The following is a 22,469-nucleotide window of genomic DNA, read 5'->3' on the forward strand; positions in this document are numbered from 1 at the left end:
CTTAGAATCTGCTTTGCTTTTTCAAACCTTCCATACACAGCCCCACTCTGAACAATTACATTGGCTGTATTGTATCTGCTCTCTGGTCTAAAATGCTTGAATACAAATAAAGTACATATGGAGGGATTGAAATAAACACAGATTGTTCATCCAGAGCTATAGAAGGTGGGAGTACAACTAACTGCTGGCACATCCCAACGCTGTGTAGCAGAACCAAGCCATCAGCTGTGGAATTTTGTTAATTACAGTAATTAATTTCTGAAAAACAAGTAAACAGTAAATTGAATGAGAGTGCCCTCAAGTAACTAGGACCTGCCTGTAGGGCTGAGCTCTGTGAGAGAAGGCCTGTCAGACCTTCAGTAGATGGCAGTGTTCTTAAAAGTATGAAGGACTAGAGCACAAATTCCAGCAATTTCAGTTATATGTTTCAGTTCATTAATCCTTTTTTTCCTTTCGCCTTTTTTTTAGTCAACAAGAAATTATTGCTCAAAATGTTTTTTCAGTATTGCTATTGTGAATAAGATTGCCTCAGGTAAAATGGGACCCCTGTTATGCAGGGCCTTGAGTCAGACTCTGGCTAAGAATTAACATGTTCTAAAGAGTTTTTCAGCAGATGGTCCACAGAAAGAATAGAAAATAGAATAAAAATAGATTTTATTATTTTTTCACAAATTCTGTTTAAAAGCATGTGAGAGAATGGGTGGAACCTTATGTCATGTATCTTGGGCAGCTCACTGATGCTGCCAAGTAGCGACACAAGTGATGGGACTTTAGCGCCTTTAATCATAACATGTGCCACTGCATGACCCCTTGTGCAATGACATGCTACTTGGAACATGGGAGTCGGGAAAGATCTAATGCAAAAGGTGGACATCAATGGCTAGTGAAGGGCAGATACTTGGGTGGATAACTGAAAGAATTTCTCTCTGAATAGCTATATTATTTTCCAAACAGGGTACTTTTCTTTCTTTTAGTGCAATAGTGTTTGACAGCTATATGAGAGATGAAATAATTTCTTTGTGGATAGAGCTTTTTTACTGCAGGCATTCACTCAAAAATAGAGTCAAACAGTACATTTTTTTAGGAGCAGTGGTGAAGAACAGACAGTAACTCATCTCTTTCTGCTTGTTTTAGTACTGTGACAGATCTTTAAGGCCCAGTTGTTCAGGAAAATCTGGAAAAATCTTCAGAATAAATGGAGGTCACGTGCAAGTCCTTTGCTTTCGCACAAACAGCAACGAGAAAGCTCTGCTTTTACAGAAATGTTAATAGAACTCGGTCAAATTAATGTACTCTGTACTGCAACGCAGGAAAAACAGCAGCAGACGGCAAAACCAGTGGTCTTGCACTTCAGCCATTTCTTCTGGCTGTCTAGAACAACAGTTAAAAGCTGAAGCAAATAGATCTGTGGTTGTATATTACTGCCTTCCTAGGTATGATCAAAAATCATTTGAATGTCCCATGGGCATGAAAATTTGCTTAAAAGCTTGAAAACCACCCAAAAAGACAATCTTTGAGTTAGTAAGAGAGAATTTTGCTCATGTTCATGCCTAGGACTGGTACTAAGCTTCCCATCAGTTCCCATCAGACTGTATACAGTTTGATCAAATGCAAGGTGGATTTTCTCTTTATTAATATGCTGCCTGTTCTGTGATGAAAGATAGCATTGTCACATATTTCAAAAACTAAGCAAAATGAGACTTAGAGGTTAACATCCTCCTTCAGACAGGTGGCTCAGGACATTCACAATTTTTTTTCCAACCTTAAAAGGAATGAAGTTTCCCCTCAGATTATATCTCATCTGGCATTTTGGAGCTGTGGCTTTTAAGACTCCAGTGTCATGCTAGGTCTTTCTCATTTGCAGTGTCAGACAAGGAGATCTAGATCTGCCAAAGCTGGGTAAGGGAGAGAAAAATAACTTTTGAGAAGAGAATCAAATAATTCACTTCTGTGTCATTATCCTGGCAGGTTTCTTGTATGGACAAGAAAACTCCTCACATAGAATCATAGAATAGTTAGGTTTGGAAAGGACCTTAAGATCATCTAGTTCCAATCTCCTGGCCATGGGCAGGGACACCTTACACTAAATCATGTCACCCAAGGCTCTGTCCAACCTGGCCTTGAACACTGCCAGGGACGATCAATTCTGTAAATTTTCTATACTTATATTAAAGAATATGATTGCTTCCACAGCTGGATTTCTCCCCTATATTTTTATCCATGTCTCTACTACAATGAACTGCTGTCATTCACTGTTAAAACTAAAACACTGTGCATCAATAAGGACTATGCGCCTTTTGCAAAAGATCTTTATCCCTGTTTTAAATTTAGCCTCAGTTGTTCTCACTGTAGATATTAGCATAATTCTTGCTAAGTATTTGTATTTCTTTAAAGCGTAAACTCTTTCTAAACTGAAAAGACCTCTGATAGACTTAGATATGGCCCGACTCTGTGACGTGTGAGACTTGTCTGCCCTTAGACTTATATATCACCACTAATGTAACTGTTATTAATACAGTGATTTCCTAAATTACTGCACTATATTATCTGCACAAGGAAATTCTTTGGGTATTTAGCCTGAGCTTCATTCCCCTTTGGGTTGTGCGGTCAAGGCACTGGGAGAAAGAAAAGGAGAATGGATCAGAACTCTGGTAGGAGGAAGGAGAATATAAACACCCTGGCAGTGGGTCCTCCAGCCTGGGTGGGTAACTGAAGGTCAGCTCTTTTTCCCTGAGCACTTTCCTGTAGGCTTTGCTCCAGCCTTGTCTCCTGGGAGATTTTTTCTTTGCTGAGCCTGATTACTGCATTACTTTTTTTTTTCTTTATAAGAAAATGCACAGCCTGTCTGTATGTTCTTTTCCAAGGTTATTTTGGGCTTTTAGTAAGAAGTTTGTTTGTTTATTGATCAGCCACTTCTGAAGCTTTCACTGTTTATTCAGACCAAGCAGTTTTCTTTTTGTGCTTCCAACCCCACAGCCTGCCCTTATATTTGTCCTGTTTCTCTTGCTATTCACTTTATCCTTAAAAGGCACCCAGTGTCTCTAAAGTTGCATTAAAATCTTGATACCATACACTGGATTGAAGACATAGGAGCTCTGCCAATAAACCCTGGCTAACTATACCAGAGATAATTTTCTACTTTGTCTCATATCCATTATAATGGCACACAGACACAGCTTGGCCTTCCTTTCAGGTGTCTGATGAATATCACATTATAGCACTGCACAGTAGCTTAGAAAAATGAGGAGACACTGCATTCAGGTAATACTGTGGGGAAAAAAAATACTGCAACTGAAGGTAATTTGATGAAGAAGAGATCTGTCAGACCACCAGAGTTAACAAAAGGATTCTTAACATTGCAAAGAGATCTTGTTGCCTGGCTTCAGATGGGCAATAGGAGCCGTGATATTCATATGAGGAAAGCTCTGCAGCTTCTCTTACACACAGTCTGTACCTCTAGGGGAAATGTGAAAAGCCTGATGGAGATCGTATAATTTATGTGGTGCATTTAGCGAGGCCCTGTGTAGGTCCATGGTTTTTTTTGAAAAGTTGAAGCAGTTCATGCAGTTCATAGTGCTTTTTCCTGTCTGCTTGCAAGGACTGCATGAACACAAATTATTCTGTAACTTTGTAAAACCCAGTTATACATACTGTCAGCAGAGTAAGCTTTATTTCTTAAGGTCAGTGGGTGAGAGTTAATCAGCAAAATGTTGTGATAGAATGGAAATGTACTTGCAGTTGAGAGCTGTGATGAAATTATCAAGAATTTGAGCTGTGATAAAATTTTGAATTTCTTTTATAACATTCTAAGTAAAAAAGTTGAACGGATGATTTTCAGAAGTGACTCAACCTCTCTACAGACAATGGGGTTTAAGGTTATGAATTTTTACCTTTTCTTTTGAAAACACAATTTAAAATCCTGGGTTGCTTGGAACCCTTTGAAAGCTTTATTTTCAATGCCTGAATTGCTTCATTAGTAAAACTAAATCTCTGTGGTATGATAGGAAGTTAATCCTAATTTTCTATGAGGGGCTTCTGGCTTTTCAAGTGTGACCCACATCCCTGGCAATACTAAAGGCCAGGTTGGACAGGGCTTTGATCTACCTCATGTAGTGGAAGGTGACCCTGCCCATGGCAGGGGTGTGGAACTAGATGATCTTTAAGGTCCCTTCCAACCCAAACAATTCTGTGATTTTAGGTACTCTGAGATTGAACAGTAAGTTTGCTTTTTGAAATTGCACACAGAATTATTGCTGTATAATTGTTAAACTTAAGGAAATTGCATCCTTTTGAAGTGAACACATACTGCCAAAGGCTCAAAGTTCATGCTCATATTAAGCATAGCATAATTGTCTTGAAGATGGGTGGCAGTGAATTAAATTCAGCTACCAAGTTTTGAAACTATGGGCTCTAAGGAAGAAGAATCTGGGAACTCCTTAAGCAGATTGGGCAAATTGCTAGGTGATATATTGCACTTTAGACTTTAATCTGAAGTAAAGCTGTGAGCTCAACAACATTCTAACTGCACCTTCAATATCCTGATTCATGGTGCAAGTAATATGTGTTAGGAAAAATCAATCCATGCATATAGAAACACACAGCCTGGTTCCTGGCTACCATTAATATTTCCACTAAAATCTCATTTTACTGGAACTAAGATCCATGAAAACAGCACATTTTATTCAAAACAAGACGATACTGGTATTGACAAAGCTGCTAAACTAATGAAAACAATCAATTTTTTGGTATACTATTATGCTTTTATTGGATTTATTTTGGATTAAAACAGTAGTTACACTTAGTCAAGACCTGTGTCCTGCTCTGTTTTCTCATGGTTTTATACATTTAGATACTTTCCTGCATCCAGTCAAAAAATGACTAAAATAGTAGTTGAAAGATCAGAGAATACATAAGTGAGGCTTTGATATACTGTAGCAGTAAGTGCCTTTCTGAAGAATAGTGTAGCTTAGTCTGGTGGGTGGTTTCTGCTTGTAATGAGATGCACAGTGAAACTTCTGTCACTGGGAATGAACAGTCAGAGAAAAGAAAATGTTGTCCAAATGACTTGCCCTTCAGATATCAAAACCAGTTATGTTTACAAAAGCAGTATGTATGTTGCGTTGTCTAAGCATTGCGGTTGGGGCTTTTGATTGCTAAGCGTTTTGAAGACAAATTGCTTGTTGTCTTTGAAGTTGTCCTGTACTGGTTTTGTTCGATCTGGATGCGAAAGAACTGAATTCCTCTTCACACTTAGTAAACTAGCTTATTCTGTGAATATTCATCTATTCATCTATACATATACATATACATATGTATTCATACGTACAAATACATACACATATGTATTCATCTATACATCTATTCAGTGAAGTAGCTTCTCTTTGTATTAAGAAATCAAATACCAACATCCAAATCTGTGTGCCTGCCACCATTGCTGTCCTTTTCTTTGAAAGTTTGCATAGATATTTCCTAGAAGAGCATATGAAAAAGCCAAATAGTTCTTGGGGGTAGGAACGCTTCATCTTTGTAAGATTTGTGTTTAAATATATGATGCACTGTTACTTTTGTGTCAAGTCTAGTGAGGTCCATAGAGTAGGCTCCATTCCTAATTCCTCTAAATATAGTTTATTAGAATTGAGGTACTTCTTGAAGACCATTAAGCAGCAATAATGAAGTAAAGCTTCAATTCAGCAAAACACGTAAAGAGGTGTATTTAATAAGTATTTCATGCAATTGCTAAATACAGTTTTGTTTAAGAACAGTGCTTTTAGAAGAAAAAGTAGGTCATGTCACTACGACATTCCATATGCTTAATGTTAAGTATATTCTGAGTTACTGCTTTGGTCTTGGAGCTTATTGCCTAGTAATATGACCTTGACGGTGGTCCGTTTTGAGTAACAGCTGATTGTTCTCTTCCTTCACTATCATGGGGCTCTGGCAGGAAAGCTCAACTGTGGGTGGCTGAGCAGCTACTCAGATGGATATATACACACTGTTCAAGTCAGAGCTTTACAGAGCAGCCATGCAGTTCCACTTGAGCTTCTGACCTTAGAAGCTTCTTTTGGTGGGGGCAGATTTTTACACCCAAAGATAAAAAATCAATCACGATGTGGTTTTAGCTCCGTTCCACTGACTTCAGCTCTATGTCCATTTCAGCTTTCACAGGAAATCCAATGTGCTGTGGTTGATCATATCCAGTCCCTGGTGAAGTCAGAGAAGAGTCGCCAGGTTATGTGTGGAGCTGGCTTGCTGAGCACCATCATAACCTGCTGTGAGGATGCGTTCCGCAGTGAGAGCCATCCACTGCATCTGCCCCTCACTAGAGTGTTTGAGAAGCTTGCATCCCAGGCTATTGAGCCAAATGTGTTAAGGTATGAGATTGTATCTAATGGAAGCAATTTGCTTTAGTGGTGCAAATTTTTTGCAAAGTTTATGTAATAATTAGATACATGTAATATATAATATTTAGATTAGATTAGATTAGATGTAGTGCTGTAATTCAGCAGGACTCAGCCTTTTGTTTCAAGTCTGAGTTTATGCTGCTTACATATTGATCAGAGGACATATGCTTAAATGACTTGCTGAAGATAGTTCTGCTGCTTCATCTCTGCAGGGGTTGTAAAGCTATTTATGAATGATAACTGATTAAGTAATTACAAAACAACTAGGGTTATTCCCAATTGTTATTTGTATGGAGAAGCTGTTGAAGAGTTAAAGTGACTTTCTCTTAGATTGGATTCATGTCAATGACAGATACGTAGTCTTGTTTCTCAACCTCTGTTGTTTTGACTTTGAGGATGTACTTTCTTCTTCAATGCTAATAAATGCTAGGCATTATTGTACTTAACAGAGATCGAAGTGCAGAGGAAATTGAACATGCAGTGGAAGGCTGGATTTCTTTTACTCAAAAATGGAACAGAATTTCTTTAGGAAAAAAAAACACACACACACTAAAATTAGTAGTATTTAAACTTAATGCTGGAGAAAATAAACCTTGATACCTTGATTAGTTTCTTTTTTTTCTTTTTTCCTGGTTTTTTTTTTTTTTTTTTTTTTTTTACTTTCTTTCTTTTTTTCATGTTAGGCAATTTCTTTGGTTGGGAGGCTCACCACCACTACCTTCCAGGCCCAGCACAAAAAACACTGAGGCTCTTTCATGTCAGGGTAGTGATTCAGCTAGTACAGCTTGGAATGAAGGTAAGCATACAATGAACAGCCTGTTGCTGATACAGTGACTTGATTATAGATGTCTCTGTAATGACAGGAAACTGCTGTTGGGGTAGGTTGCTCCAAGACAGTCACAGTAAGGGTGGAGTATGCCTGCCTGTCTTAGACTGAGTGTTGCTCAGGTTGGGTGCTACTTGATCAACACTGAGCTGATCTAAGTATCAGCAGAGATCAAATTATAACACCTGTGCTCAATACGGATGATAATATAGGCTCGGCCTTTGCTGGATCAGACATGGAAGTGATCTATAAAAATACTTACCACATTCCACAAACCAAGTGGAGTGTCTTCTGGGTTTGTAGCATGTTTTTCCCTGTGGATTATAGCTAGAAATTGAATAAAGATGTGAATAAGGAGCACTGCTTTTTGTAATCCCTAGGGATATCCTAGTAGCCTGTCTTGCTTATACAAGGCCATTTTCCACCCAAGTCCTTTCTCTGTTCTAACATATTCTGTAGGTGAAAGGCTACAGCAGTAGTATTTGGTGCTTAAACTACTCTCATGCCTATGAGATAACTGATACAGCATGGTACAAATTTGAGTCTTATGTTCTTTGCAGTTATTCTTCAGATCCCGTTCCACATGTTAGTTTTAACTATTTTGTTATGGCAGAATTGAATGGTCTATATAGAAATAAAATGAAACAATGTGTCAGGAACTATTTTTTTTTACCAGAGGTGAAGTTTGGAGCTGCCTGCAGATGTGTGGGGAGAAAATATGGCTATAAGTTCTGTAAGCTCATTCTGCTGCCAGCCTACCAGTTTGAAATTCCATCAGTGCAATATTGCTGAGGATTACTGCAGGCTACTGAGGATGTGTTATTTGAAGAGCATGCAGTACTATTCTTAGCAGTCATGAACTGAATGTGGGCAAAGCCTGTGACTGAAAAGAGTGTTGCAGACACTGATCTGGTTAAGCACTATGTTGATCTTCTAGGTTCAGAAGAGGACATGGTGGACAATAAAACTGATCCTCAAACAGTTGTGCCTGCCAGCAGCTCTCCTTGGGTGTCTAGGGGATCTGCATTGGCACTCCAGACTGCAATGAGTCTCATCTCCATGACATCACCTAGAAATTTCCAGCTCCGCAACACTGCTTTGGCTCCATCATTTGTAGAGTTTGACATGTCCATTGAAGGATACGGGTATTGCTGCTGTTGCTTTTCTCTTTAGCTGCTCTGCAATCCCTGAGCTCTTATTCTGGACGCAGAAACTAATAATTTCTCTCTCCATCTTAGTCAGTACTTGTGCCCTATTGCTGCCTTCCTTGCAGCAGTGTTGCCAACCTGTTTTGTTATGGTCTTATTGCTGATAGCTTAGGTTCTGCTTTGCTGCCATGATTCTGCGCTATTAAGTCACTGGTAACCTTCATGGAGGATTTTGCATTTCTGACAAAATGGGTGCTTGCCTGCTTTTGTAGGTGTTTATACCTCCCTACCCTGGCCACTATCATGGGACCCAGTGCAGAGAAATCTGTCTCAGGGGGAACTGGCATTGGTAAGTACTTTGACTCACCTACAGCTTCATGAAACCACTCAACATTTGTGAGAAATGGCAGCAAATAGATTGTGTATGTCAATACATTTCTGCCTCTGTGTTCCACTCCAGATCTGAGCTGCATAACTCATAATGCTAACCAGAATGTGGTATCTGATGCAGCTTAATAATATGATGCATTAGCTTTAACATTAGCAATACAAACTAAAAGCAGGCTGCCAAGAAAACATTCTTAACGAGTAAGAGCCACCAGGTTTAGAGTAATTTCCTATGGAAGGAATAGAAACTGTCACTTAACATGAAATGTTATTTTCCTATAGACCAAAATCATCTATTGGGTGAACTAGGAAATGGCTGTAGCTTTTGCTTCCTGATTTTTTGTAAATTTTGATAAAACTTGTTTCTGGCTTAGCGCTTCCCAATTGATGAGCTAGTAGTCATTTTTCATCAGTCAATTTTAGGTCATTTAAACATGTACACATGCTCGTATGATATTGAAGATAGGCAGTGAAATCTAATAGAATGGAACAGAAATTAAACATCATATTCTAATGTAGGTTCTTACATGGTTTGGGCTACAAATGAAACAGAAAGCAGTTTCTTAATGTGTCTGCACAGGGAAACCAACTCCCTTACAGCATTTTTGTTTTATGTCTACAGGCACCAGAATGTTCCCTCCCTCAAGTGGCCTGACACTCTCCTGCTGGTTTCTGGTTAGCAAGTTTGGTTTGGTGCACAGCAGCCATCCAATCCGTTTCCTCACAGTTGTGAGGCACATGTCAAGAGCAGAGCAAGAATTTGTTTGCTTTTCAGTAAGCTTCTTCCCACAAGACCTTTCTTTGGTCATTTCCACAGAAGAAGTAGAATTCCAGCCACTCGGTAAGGCTCTTCTCAGTCAAGCTGCAGTGCTGTGTCCCCTGATTATCTGGATTTTTTCTTTTTCAAGTACCCAGGACATCAATAAGACTTTTTATCTCTTCAGTTTTATTCTGGCAGCCTTTTGTGATTGTAATTCTTGGTCATATTTCCGTTTTAAGTTTGCTGTAAGCATTGAGAATTACTTTGTGGCCTGCAATATATGATAAAACTTACAGACATTTTAAGGCAAACTTTTGAATGTTGGTTATACGGTTGTATGCAGTTGTGGGGGCTGGGCTTGAACCAGCTGCCTGTTCTGTGTGGTAGTAGGCAGGTTTGGAGACAAGGACTGAGGAGTTTGGGTGTGATCTAGCTTCCGAAGCAAACGGCTCATTCTCTTTCCTAACTTTTAATGCCAGGTGATTATAATTTTTTTCCTTGTTGACATTTATCCCTTTCTACTTAATGACTACAGTAGGTACTTCAAATATGAATGTGATTGAACATTGCAGAGGAGGTTGGAAATAGAGTGGGAATAGTAGCTGGGATTTTTCATGCACAGCTGACATTGTATGAGTGCTCTGATTCCCTTGGATGATGTTAAAAGCCCCAGCTTGCCTCTTTCATAAAAACTACAAATTAATGTACAGAGTTTTATCTTCTCATGAATTCACTAGGAAATTTTCTCTGTGTCATCTAGCTCAGTGAATATCCAGAGGGGTTCTCCTCCTAGAGAATATGTTGCCTTTGTCTTAGTCCATTCTATGTTTGCAGCATTGAGGTAGCCAGCAGGTTATTATTTGAGAGGATAGGATAGCACATGGTATGCTGGAGGGATCTTGCAAGTTGTGCAAGTCTCAGGTCCTGATAATGGACCTTCAGGGAATGTTTTAAAGATGTTGAAAGGAATAGCACCAAGTGACTCCATACAGAGAGAGAGTTGTGTTCTTTTTGTCGCATTTGGTAGTTGTGTTTGAGAGGCGGGGAAAGGTGAGAGATACTTTCTGTTGACTGCTCCCTGATTTTGCTGTTACAGATATCATGGAACCTGAGGATGAGGTCCTAAATCCCTCCCAGTTTCCAGGACAAGTGCAGTTTGGCTGTGGCAAGCTGTTGGTCACTGGCCAGTGGCATCATCTCACAGTGACAGTTGCTAAGGAAGCAAAGAAGAACTGCATTGTGTCTGCTTATATAAATGGTCAGATGCTTGGCTCTGCAAAGGTAAAAGATGTCTGCACAGATCTTGTGCCTGACATTTCCCTTTTATTGTTTTTCATTCTCATCCTCCTGTGCACACTCCATGACGTTTCAGTATTAACCTGAGACTCACAGCATGGTGTTTTACATATATGACCTGTGCCACTCTGTGCCTCCTGACCAGGATGTATTTGTGCTGTTTTTCAGAAGTATGTTATCAGCTTATACTGGCGCTTTGAACTAGTTTGCCCCGTTCCCCACAGCATGTAGATAACCGGAGTAATTTTGAGTGGTGACACTCATCTAAAAATTGGGGTTACCTAGTTTGTTGATAGCTCAGGGTTGTGTTCATGAAATCCAGTTGTACCCTTAGGCCAAAGTTTTCTGAATTGACTAGCAATTTTGAGGATATCTCAGTTTAAACCCAAGATTTTCAAAAGCTGTCAGCTACAGAAAGTACATCACATTAAGGTGTGACCAGTGAATCCTGAACCGAAGGTACTTCGGATTTAGGCTAAAACCTGCAGAGGTGATGAGCTATGTAGGGACCCACACTTTTTTAAGAAAGGTCTGGAAAAGCAGAAGGTCACAGAGGATTAAGCTTCTGTGGCTGGCCAGAATCCCAAAATGGATACAATTTCCTCAATTATCTTACATGAGTATGTTTCAAGCTATCTTCTTCCTGTTGCACCCATTGAACAGTTGATTAATCAGTGGCTTTTTCCCCACTGGCACTCTAAGTATTCAGGAAGACAGATGTTCTTCCTGGTTAGAAGTTCCATGAGAAAGCTCTTGAATTAAAATAATAATATTTTTTTCAAGATAGTAGAAATGAAATGAATGTTCCAGTTAGGAGAAACTTGTAAATTTCAATTATATCAACTCATGAGTTCACTGCGAATGTTGGTGAAGCTAGTATTTCCTCTAGCGTGTAATTTCTTGTGATCTGATTGCACAGGAATCAATTCTCAAATGGTGAATTTCTCAGGTTGTAGTAGATATCACAAGAAAACAGTCTGAATGCACCTGAAGGGTTAATAGTCTACAGGATAACTGAGAAAAACCCTGGTTTATATTATAATTATTATCATGCTCCTGGTTTTGAAGTTAATCTGATATTATTTCTGAGATCTAATTTTTGGATTTTGAATATTGTGTATTGTAGCTCTGGTTAGTGTAGTATGGTTTTTTTGTTTTGTTTTTGAATAGAATCCTTTTATTAATTAAAACTTGTAACCTTGTTCTCTTCTTCCTTTTTCCCATATTTCAAATCAATCTCAGTACATGCAAAGCTCACTTGTGTGTTTTATACTTCCCTTGTAAAAGCAACCTGTTTAATTCCGAATATTCTCTTTCCCATACTTGAGAAAAATGATCTGTCTTCTAAATACCTTTTGGGACCTATATCCTTTTCAAGAATGAAAATTGAATTTAATTTGCCTTCCTTCAAATGAGACTGTGAAAGTCATCAATAAAACTAGGCCTAAGCATTGCAGTTGATTAAAGAATTCACAGCAAATGTGTTTAACATACAGAAACAGCTCATAATAAATAAAACAAGCATTAGTAAATAAAAGATTGTCCCAGTGCTGGGGTCTCTGACATGATGCAAACTTTCATCTTGACGTGTATGGTAAAGAAAAGATTATGTAAGAAATTAGAATTGCACAAAGGCTGTTAACAATTTTGAAAGCTATATTTGGGTGGTTTACTGCATTGCTTCAAGCCTAATATTTGTTCACTTAAGTATCAAGTCCTGCCTCCTAATATTGACCAGCCCTGTCTTCTACATTTCAGCAGTCAGAGATAAGTCAGAGATAAGTCAGAGCTAAGTCTATCATCCTAACAGCAAATTATTAAAGGCAGGGCTAAGCTCTGAAGTACAATCCAGTTTCTCAATACCAAAATATTAAAGCTACTTCCTATTAGAGCTGTCCATATTTAAATAAAATTATAGATTCAATTTAGGAGGCTGAAGCCTTATTTTGATAAAAAAGTCAATGGTCCAAATTCCTGAAATGTGTTGCTTTCACTGAAGCCAATTGATGCACTTGAACATTCTACATTCTTCAAAAACTGTTCTTTCCCTGGATGCCCAGTGCAAGGTGTGACCTGCAGCTTGGCTTTCTGTACGGAGTGTCACAGTCTGCATTACAAAGTTTAAAACAGGAAAAATAAGCCTGGATCAAGACAGGGTTTTTCTTTGCCAACACTTGAAATGATTTTGACTGTGCTTTTTGAACAAAAAGTAGGCTTGAATGTTCCAAAATACTTTGTGATATTTCTGAAAGTCCAATTTCTAAACAGTAGTTGATAATTGCGTTGCACAACTGTCTGAGACTTCATTGAGGAAAGAGGTGGCAGGCAGTACCTTCCAGGAAAAAGATCTTAAGGTACTTCAAATGTATTGAGTCCCCTAAGTGAATTCTTTCTCTGTTGCAGATGCAGTATCTCCAGCCCTTACCAGGTGGCTGTATTTCCATGGAACCCACTTCCTTTGTTGATGTCTATGGGTACATAGCTACTCCCCGAATTTGGAAACAGAAGTCCTCGTTGACCTGGCGCCTTGGCCCTACATACTTGTTTGAAGAAGCCATCTCTGTGGAAACCCTGGAGGTGATTAATAAGCTTGGCCCACAGTATTGCAGCAATTTCCAAGCAGTACAGCTTCAAGGTATGTGATAATTCTCTTCTACCAGTATTTGTTTGTCAGGTAGTGCTCTTTTTATTCTTATAATCTGCCATTAGTATTCCAGCTGTGCCTAAAACTTGCTCTAAAAGCCTGGGACCCTGTATTACTGAGTGGTGTATAAGGCTGTAGTAAGATATCATAAGGATCTTGTAACATACTGTAAATTGGGAAGAAGAAGAAAGCAGAAATCAAGCAGCAGAGAGAGATGGAGAATAAAGAGGGATAATGTCCTTCAGGAGATGTAAGACTGCAATTTCTGCTGGACAAATGTTAAAGCAGCAACTTTAACTGAGATGTTCTGCATTTATGGTGCCACAGAAAAAAACATCAGAAAAGGAAACATTGTCTTTAATTGCAGATGTCTGCAGAGTAGGAGAGAGCGCAGAGGAAAGAGGGGTAGGGGAATAAGTTGCATTCCATTTAATGAAGAGGCTTTTTAACTAAAGTATGCTGTGAGTTTCAATTATTAAACAGGCAGACAAAACATTTCAGTTATTGATTACTGTTTGTTCAACAAGTAGTGCATTCACCTCTGTACTAGAGCTTGGGATGAAACGGGATGGTCATCTCCTGTTTGAAAAAAGCAGAATAATCTCACCTGCTAATGCTCCAGCGTCAAGCAAAGAGAGGACTATCTACATAAAAAAAAACCCAATAAAATCTCCAAGTCAAGCTTGGGAAGGGGTTGTTGAAAGAGAAATTATATCAAAATAAAGCCCTAAAATAATATTACCACCAATAGAAGTCAGAAAGATTAAATTTTTGAAGTGTTGACTCTATGAAGTCTGAGATGTTTGTTCTCTGCGTGGTGGTCTTCCTAGCTGAACTTCAGTACCAGTCGTGGATTGTGGCTGTCTGGTTCCAGCAATACCCTGATGCAGGGGAATCATAGGGCGCTATGCAAGATGTAATCTTGTAATTCTGAAATTTTACCTCTCTCCCCACCCCAACTCTTTTTTTGGGGTCGTGCAGGTGGGATACAGGAGCAGAGGGGGAATATGGTACCTAACATTTCCCTGATCTATCAAAACACCCAAAGAAGCTTCTCTAATGGAAAATTTTACTTAAAAAAAATGTCAGCCTAAACACCCAGATATTGTGGTTCGTTCCTTGAAATGGATTTAAGACCTTGTTGCGAACAGCATTTTGAATTGATTCAGCAGGGTTGTGTCCCATCTCACCAGTATCTCACTAAGCAGCAGCAGCTGTGCAAAGGCTTAGCCATAAGTCTGATGTACTGGAAGGGAAATAGATGACACAGTTTTTGCACATTTACTTCTAGTTAACCTTCATGAAGAGTATAAGCTAATTCTTTTTGCCTGTAAGGCTGTGTCACAAGCATTATTAAATAGTTTCATAAATCAACTGCTTTCCCAGTCTATAAAATTGTCAAAAATACAAGATTTTTTTTAAAGCTGCACATAGTTTTTCCAAGTGCAAGTAAAAACAGAAAATTATTGAAGGAAAAGTATTTGAGAATTTCATATAATCATCATGCTGCTGAACCTGGTAATTTTCAGAAGCTTCCCATGTGTTGTGAGTTGGCAGCTCTGACTTTTGCCTCTGTCCTTTTTCTTCCACATGAATCGTTGCTCCTACTATTCCTGAAAAAGCTCACAGTAAAATGGAAGGCCTCTGTACTGTTTTCTTTGTCCAGAAAGTTTGTTTATATTGTGTGGACAGAGAAGGTTTATTCTGGACTCTACCGAGCTTTCTGAGATACTGAGAGAGGTTGCAGGGTCTATACAAAGCAGTGACCAGAGGAGACAAGTAAAGCATATCTCACATTGGTGCTTATGCCGGCAAGATGCCATGGATTGTGTTGCAAAGGGCAAAGTTTTTTTCTCATTATAGTTGAATCAAAATCAAATTACTATCTAAACTTTTGTTAACTTCAGTTATTTTTCATCTCCTTCTTCCGTCTCACGTGCTGAGGATGCAAAGTGCCTCCAGAGGCTTACAGTCTCTGTGTTTTAGGTGAGGACCAGAACAGTGATCATAATCCGACTTCTCTGGTGGCGGAAGAGAAGATTTCATTTGGGATCAATGCCATGTGCTCATCTCTTACTACAGTCCAAGATATAAAGAGCTTCTACAATGAAGTAGATGGCCGGCTGATTGCCAAAGAGGTAAAAAATTTCCCTCAGTTGTCTTAAGCACATTTTTTCTTGTTTCTAGAGCAATTTTTGTGGCTTTATTTTAGTTGTGCACCTTCAGTGATCCCTCCCCCACCCAAGCTTCTCTTCCCGTTCTTTAACTCCATTCTACATATCTTTGGAGAGGAATAGACTGGACACTGTGAGCACAATGTTAAAAGCCTTTCTTAAAACAGCAACAGAAGCCATAGTTTTCAAGATTAATGATAATTCATTTCAGTCTGTGATTTCACAAAGTCTTCAAAATTATCTTTCACATCCTATACAAGCATTCCTGCCAATTCCAGGCCTACTGACATGTCAAAGTAATGGGATTGTGGGAAATTTTAGGTGGGTGAATGCTTGCCCTAACAATCAACTTTGAAGGAAAAATAAAATGTTTTCATAGTCTAAAATTAATAAAAAAAGCTAAAGTATTAGAGTGTGTGCTTGTAACTTTTCTTCCTAGAATTACAAGGGATTTTTTTAAGATGTCTTTGATCTGTTTTAGATTGGGATTAACTCTCGGGACAGTTCAACTCCAATATTCCTAGCTAAGAATATCGCTGGACACCTCTCAGGTTCTTTGCGGACTATTGGGTCAGTTACTGTGGGCCAGTATGGTAAGTGCACTATGCTTTTATGTTTCATATTTCTTAAGAGTTTGGCCTTTCTGTGTCCAATAACAAATTTAGTCCATGTAACTTCCTGGTAGATTAACACTGTGATTTCCTAGGGGTAAGAGTGTTCCAGTCCTCTCCAGCAGCTACTAGCCTGAACTTTATTGGAGGCCCTGCCATTCTTCTGGGTGTCATTGCTATGGCTTGTGATGACCATACCATGTACGCAGCCGTCAAAGTCCTGAGCTCCATCCTGAACAGTAACCCAATGAGTGAAAAATTGATGAGGCGCATGCATGGTTACCAGGTAGATACTCTTTTGTTCATTCATTCTGGTTATAGTCTTTCTCTTGGAGAGCTTATCCCAAAACCTATTGATGGTAATAAACCAAACATATCCTGGCTCTTGGCACTTATGGTTGGAACTTAACCATAAATTAGGTTAGTAAGTTAAGTAAGTTAGAAGATCTTTGAGAAGGGGATATAGGATAAGGCTCTGAATCCTGTGCTTGCAGTCTCTGGTAACCTCTATAACAGTGTATCTGCTGATGGTAAGGTGGGGACAGATGTGTCCTGGTCAGACATAATTTAATAAACTAAATAAACCAGTGCAACAGATTTGCGAGCTGTGCAACCTTAACCTTTTATCAGACCCTCCCACAAAAGACCGTTTCTCGGGTAGATCTGCTCTCTCCTCTTGGTTCATCCAGCCTAAGATTCCTCTTCACAAAACTGCCCGGTGTAGGCTGACAATGAATTCCTATGGTTCAGTCTTCACTGTGTGTTAGGAATTGTTCTGATACAAATAAGTGCTGTCTGGATTTTATTGATTAGGTCTTTCCTAAATTCATCTTTCAAACTGGAAAGCCGTGCAAACTGAAAAGCTTCGATGTATCTAAGCACTATATACATAATATTGCATGAGTTAAGGCTCACGTGTGAAGTTTCAGCTCAATATCATTTACTTTATGCTGTGTAGACTAAGTAGTCTTGTGGAACAGAGAAGACTCTTTAACAGAGACAGTTTCAAATGAAACTCTTAACATTAGGCCTTCATAAATTATTTATTACAAGCTTTCCATTTTCCCAGTTTGTGAACTGTTCATAAATTGATCCTGATTCATATGAATATATTTATAATACTTAGATATTGCTTGTCCAACCCTTTCTTGCAGGTGAATGCCTGTCTGTAGATTGCGTACAAGCTGTTCCTTTCAACATTATGGTATATAGTGTTCTTTCCATGTGACTGATCATCATGTTGTAATGGATGCTCTTTAGTTGGTTGTCTGAACTTTTTTTTTTTTCCCAACAGCCAATTATCAAAAATGTCTTTATTTATTTTCAAATGAATTCTGCTCCTCCTAACCTAAAATTTCTTTTCTCACTGTGTCAGGAATTCATTGAATAATCAAAGATAGACTAAGTTGAGAAACTGGCAAGGTTTCACACAGATGTCTCATTTGAACAGGTTGATGTTCATATTTGTTTCAAACTAACACCATTTACAAGCAACTAAGAACATACCCATGAAGAATAGTGTAAAAAACCTACTGTGGTTATTTACAATTATACTTGCATGTTGCTTTTTGTAAATTGCATTCAGAAAAATATGGCATGTATTTTGCTCCTGTTCAATGCTAAAGAGCTGTCAAACTCTTTCAAAAAACTTACCCTTTCACTTGCTATGTGAAATTTCATGCCTGGACTGAAACCTTCACTTTCTTCATGATGTTTATGTGCATTTGTCTTGAATTAAAAAATAGTGTAATATGTTAGTTTATAAATATAAATTTATACTCAGCAGATACTTAAGTTGTTTTGGGTTTTTTTTTTTTTTTCTGGGTTTTGGATTGGTTATTTTTCAGTTGCTGGCCTATCTGTTGAAGATGAAGACACAGCTATTAAACAACAGGATTTTGCAGTTAATTTTCTCCCTAGTGGGCACAGCTGAGCTTGGCTTTGAGTCTTCAGTCATAAAGAATTATAATGCATTCCAGTATGTTCTCTGCAACTTCGAGGTAAATCTGTTGACATTACTTTGTGGGTTTGGCCTTTTTTTTCTAACGACTCTATAGTATGAAGTTTGGTTTGTTCATATCACCTCCTGGATCCAGTATTTGGGATGGGGTGGTGCATGGTGATTTTCCATGCTGTGGTTCATGGTCATTTGTCACCATGGCTCCCCACTGCCCTCCAGTACAGTTTCTGGAGTGTTTCTGCAAACCCTGAGGGTCTCCTCCTCAGGGCTAACTCAAGAGCAGCAACTCCTCATACTGGTAGGGATTTCCAGTGCCTGCAGGCTATCATTGCTGACTGGGAGTTTATGATGTTCTCCTCCCTGAAATAATTGTAACAGGTACTGTCCACTCAGCTCAGCAGAGCAGTAAAACCTCTGCTTTCCTTTGTCTTTCAGCTTTGGATGAAAGCACCAGAAAATCTTGACCTTGCTCTTTTTTCGCATCTTGTGGAAATCTTGCAGTCCTCCAGGTATACAGCTAGTGTTTGTATCAGAAACATGTGGGAAAAGCTCATCTGTAACCTGAAGCTAGAACTGTGAGGTGGATGTTAAGGGTCCTAGTTGGAATCAGTGAACTCTAGGAGTGAATCATTCCTTTACTGCTCTTTCAAGGCTGAAGTTAGTGATTTGATCAGCCCTGAGCTGGCTGTGGGGCCAGATTGGGAAAAGCTATCTCGAATGCTGGTTCACCAGGTTACCCTGCTGTACAATGAAAGTTTAAATGTCTGCTGGGGAGAGGAAATCTGAGTACTTCAACTGAGTGTGAAATAATAAATAAATAAATAAATAAATAAACAAACAAACAAACAAACAAATAAATAAATAAATAAATGATTGAAGGTGTGTTTAAATCAAAAACACAACCTGGAAAGATTTTTTAAAACAGTATTTTTTTAAATCATCTGTACTGGAGTTAACTACATCTGAAGAGAGATTGCATGGCAGATGGGCTGAGTAGAGCAGGATACTAGATTCCTCCTTTTTGGTACCAGAAAGCTTTATGCAGAGCTGTCTGGTGTCCCTTTCTGAGTTTTACAGGAACAGCATTTATTACCACCAACTCATTGCTTGAAAATAGAGTAAGGGTGTTTTCTTTGAACTCACTGAGGTGCAGCAGTTTCTAGGGGAGAAGACAAATGGGAATGATAGAGAGCACACAAAGAAGTTTTCAGATCTCCATCGCTGACACATATTCAATTTGTCTGACAGTGTTTGAAGTATTGCCAAGGCAACATTAGAAGCCAAAGGTGCAAAGTATCAGAGCAACCTGAGAATTTTTTTAGCTGAAATCCAGCAAATTTAGTTCCTTCCAGTAAAAGCTTTTAATAGTCCCTGTGCTTTTTTGTAGAGATGGATGTCAGAATGCTGCAGTTTTCTACCAGGTGCAAATGGTGCCCAAGCTCATTTTCCTCTTCAATGATCCTGAAATTAGTAACTCCAGGATTACTGTGGCCTGCACTATTCTCTCCCACCTATTGAAAGGATACTTTAACACAAGGGATGTTCTTAGGTAACCTTCAAGTCTATAGCTCTTTCTCAGTTTGCAGATAAGCTATACCTCTGCCAGTGCTGGAGAGCACTCTATAGTAGAACTTCCTTCACCTCATCTTTGGTAGAAGCCCCCATATCTGTGGCAACTGAAGGATCCCCATTGATGAAACCCTCTTTCATGCCTTCAAAACAGAGTTCAGTCCAACCTTACATTTGTGTGAAGATGGCTTGGGTGATGATAATTAAAATAATGGTACAAACAGTTCTGCTGGTATGACTGGAACTAGTCAAAGTCTGTACTTTGGTTTCACTAAGGCCTGCCCTGAAAATATTGCAATCACTCTACTACTGCAACTTGGCCACAGTGAATTACGTACCTAATCCTCTTGGTTTAGCTTATATCCCAGTAACTATCATTTTTGTTCTTGAATTTCAGTCAGTTAATGCATGTTAATGTATGCATGTTCCTATCCTGGGCTTGCATGTGTTAACCTATTATTTTTTCATATAGGTGTGAGTAGTGGATTCAGTATATCAAATTTGCCATGTCGTAAGGAGTGTGAATGAGCATTTTTCTTAAAAAATCATATTTTTTTATTCCATTGTAATTTAATTGGTTGTCAGGCCCAAGAGTGATGAGCAAGTGGATAAAGACAGTCCCAATCCTTCCAGCTCCAGGACAGCAGAGACTGAAAGGTGTTGGGATTTCTGCTGGTCCCAGACTTTTGACACATCTAATGGATGTGGACACACCTAATGCATGTGGACTGTTCGAGTGTTCTGTCACTTAAGAAATGTCCTTGTGGGCAGGAGGAGCTATGCACTTTCACTAAATGTGTACTTCACATTATCCATCCTTAGAATCTTATCTTAGGTAATGTGTTAAAGCAAACTACAGGTGAAAATTGATTGCCAGTCCTCCCTGAGTATCTGCTGAGGTTTATCTGCTCTTCTTTATGTGCTTGGAAACCAAGTGGTGACAGCAGTGTTATCTGAATGTCACAGGCAATTCAGTCTTTTGTATGAGCAGAGTGTTAAACTCAATATTGCTTTTCTCCTGGTGAAAGATCTTTAAAATCAAGAAATAGGTAAAAATGTTTCCATAATAAAATAGCTATTACTTCCATTTGTCCTTATGTCCATACGTCCTTTTTATTTGCTTCCTAGTGTATGAACTTTTGCATTCCTATTTCAACCCTATTTCTACAGTGATTAGAATTTCCAATGGTTGTTACTAACAGTTATTGTCAATGAGTACTGATATTTGCAGGTAATCTCAAAGTAATTAAATGAACGTTTGTCTTTCTGCTGACCAAAATTGTTTCCCTCTTTCTCTGCAAGGATTGGATTGTTCCTTGTTTATACTTTGAAACCTTCTTCTGTGGATGAAAATCATATTTGCCTGGATGGTGTGGCTGAGATGCCGAATGAAGGTAAGAAGCTACCACTGGTGTATGTGTTCTGATTGATAGATCAGTAAAGTACTACCCTTCTTCCCCAAGTCACGATGAACCCTAAGTGCAACATAGTGTTTCTGTCTGCAGAGGCCAGAAGGACAATTCAGATGGCTTAATATGGACAGGGACAGGCTACATTGAGGTGACCAGAAATTGTAGGGAAAACTTTTGCTACAAAGGCCTGATGTGAAGAATAGTGAAGTCACAGTCACTGTGTGTATACATAGCTCCTCATACCTACTGCAAGAACCTCCTCCTGCTAAGGGAGTTCCCCTTTTGTCCTCTCTCTGCTAAAAAGCCGACGGTACTTTGTCTGCGTTGTCCAGAAACAACATAATGTTAGATACCACAGATATAGAGAGGGATGAAGGCCATTAAATTAAAATTGTCCCAAAACTAACATACTAGGCTGTTACAAGGAATAAGATTTCACTTGGCATCCTGGATTTTTTGTGAACACTTTGATACATTTACTGTTGTAGCACATAATAATGTGGAACTCTGCACCTTTTGAAGTGTCTGCGTATTTATGTCAGTTTTGTGTGTGGGAGCTTTCAGGCAGCTGACTCTTCATTGTGATATTTCACTTGAGATGATATTGATTATTGTACCTCCAAACAATGTATTAAGGAGGCACCGATTACTGCAGTTATATATATAGACATCACAGCTAAGCATTGCAAATCAGATTGCCTATTTACATTTCCCTCTCTAGTTAAACTGAGATTGCTTCCTGTGGATTATTATTCAACATGTAGTCTGGATGAGTTTCAATTAACTCTGAAGAGAGGACTTTGACAATGTAAGCAGTGGTCTGATGTTAGCAGGAATTCTTATACCTAAAATCTGATGTCTGCATCTTTTTACTCTGCAAAAGACTGATATAAATACTTCCACTGGGCTAATCTAGTGCAAACAAGGTTGTTCATCAAAGCAATGGAACATGTGTTTTGTCTCTTCATTACTCTTTATTACTTTCTGATATTTGTAGCCTTAAGCCAAACATCTGGAAGGACAATCTGGCTTCGAAACCAGTTACTGAAGATGCTGTTAGATGTAATGCGCTCAGACAAACTTCATCTGTCCTCTGAGTAAGTACAAACAATTTAGGAAGGTATATGTAAGTGTCTCTGTCTTCTAGATTTCCTCCTTGCTGGTGCTTGATCAGGACACGCTGATAACATCTGACTCTCAGCAAAGCAGTAAGTAAACACAGACTGGATTCAGAGTTATTTTTTGTCAGTGATTTATCTGGCATTCACACAGATGTGTGAT

At 38.8% G+C, this 22,469-nt stretch overlaps 1 protein-coding gene across 2 annotated transcripts in view; it reads left to right on the forward strand.

Annotated features, from left to right (window-relative positions):
• The window catches only part of WDFY4 (WDFY family member 4), a 142,665-nt gene that overhangs the window by 33,042 nt on the left and 87,154 nt on the right, over window positions 1-22,469 (forward strand). For both annotated transcript variants that reach the window (XM_065671835.1, XM_065671836.1), the window contains exons 14-28: window positions 6,157-6,371; window positions 7,085-7,197; window positions 8,165-8,372; window positions 8,648-8,724; window positions 9,385-9,603; window positions 10,619-10,803; window positions 13,222-13,453; window positions 15,449-15,600; window positions 16,118-16,229; window positions 16,343-16,533; window positions 18,095-18,247; window positions 18,643-18,716; window positions 19,595-19,756; window positions 21,079-21,170; window positions 22,186-22,285. In XM_065671835.1, the coding sequence (XP_065527907.1) occupies window positions 6,157-6,371; window positions 7,085-7,197; window positions 8,165-8,372; window positions 8,648-8,724; window positions 9,385-9,603; window positions 10,619-10,803; window positions 13,222-13,453; window positions 15,449-15,600; window positions 16,118-16,229; window positions 16,343-16,533; window positions 18,095-18,247; window positions 18,643-18,716; window positions 19,595-19,756; window positions 21,079-21,170; window positions 22,186-22,285 (2,285 nt within the window). The remainder of the gene's footprint in view (window positions 1-6,156; window positions 6,372-7,084; window positions 7,198-8,164; window positions 8,373-8,647; window positions 8,725-9,384; window positions 9,604-10,618; window positions 10,804-13,221; window positions 13,454-15,448; window positions 15,601-16,117; window positions 16,230-16,342; window positions 16,534-18,094; window positions 18,248-18,642; window positions 18,717-19,594; window positions 19,757-21,078; window positions 21,171-22,185; window positions 22,286-22,469) is intronic.

This window comes from Lathamus discolor, chromosome 3 (assembly GCF_037157495.1).
Source record: "Lathamus discolor isolate bLatDis1 chromosome 3, bLatDis1.hap1, whole genome shotgun sequence".
Taxonomy (NCBI): domain Eukaryota; kingdom Metazoa; phylum Chordata; class Aves; order Psittaciformes; family Psittacidae; genus Lathamus; species Lathamus discolor.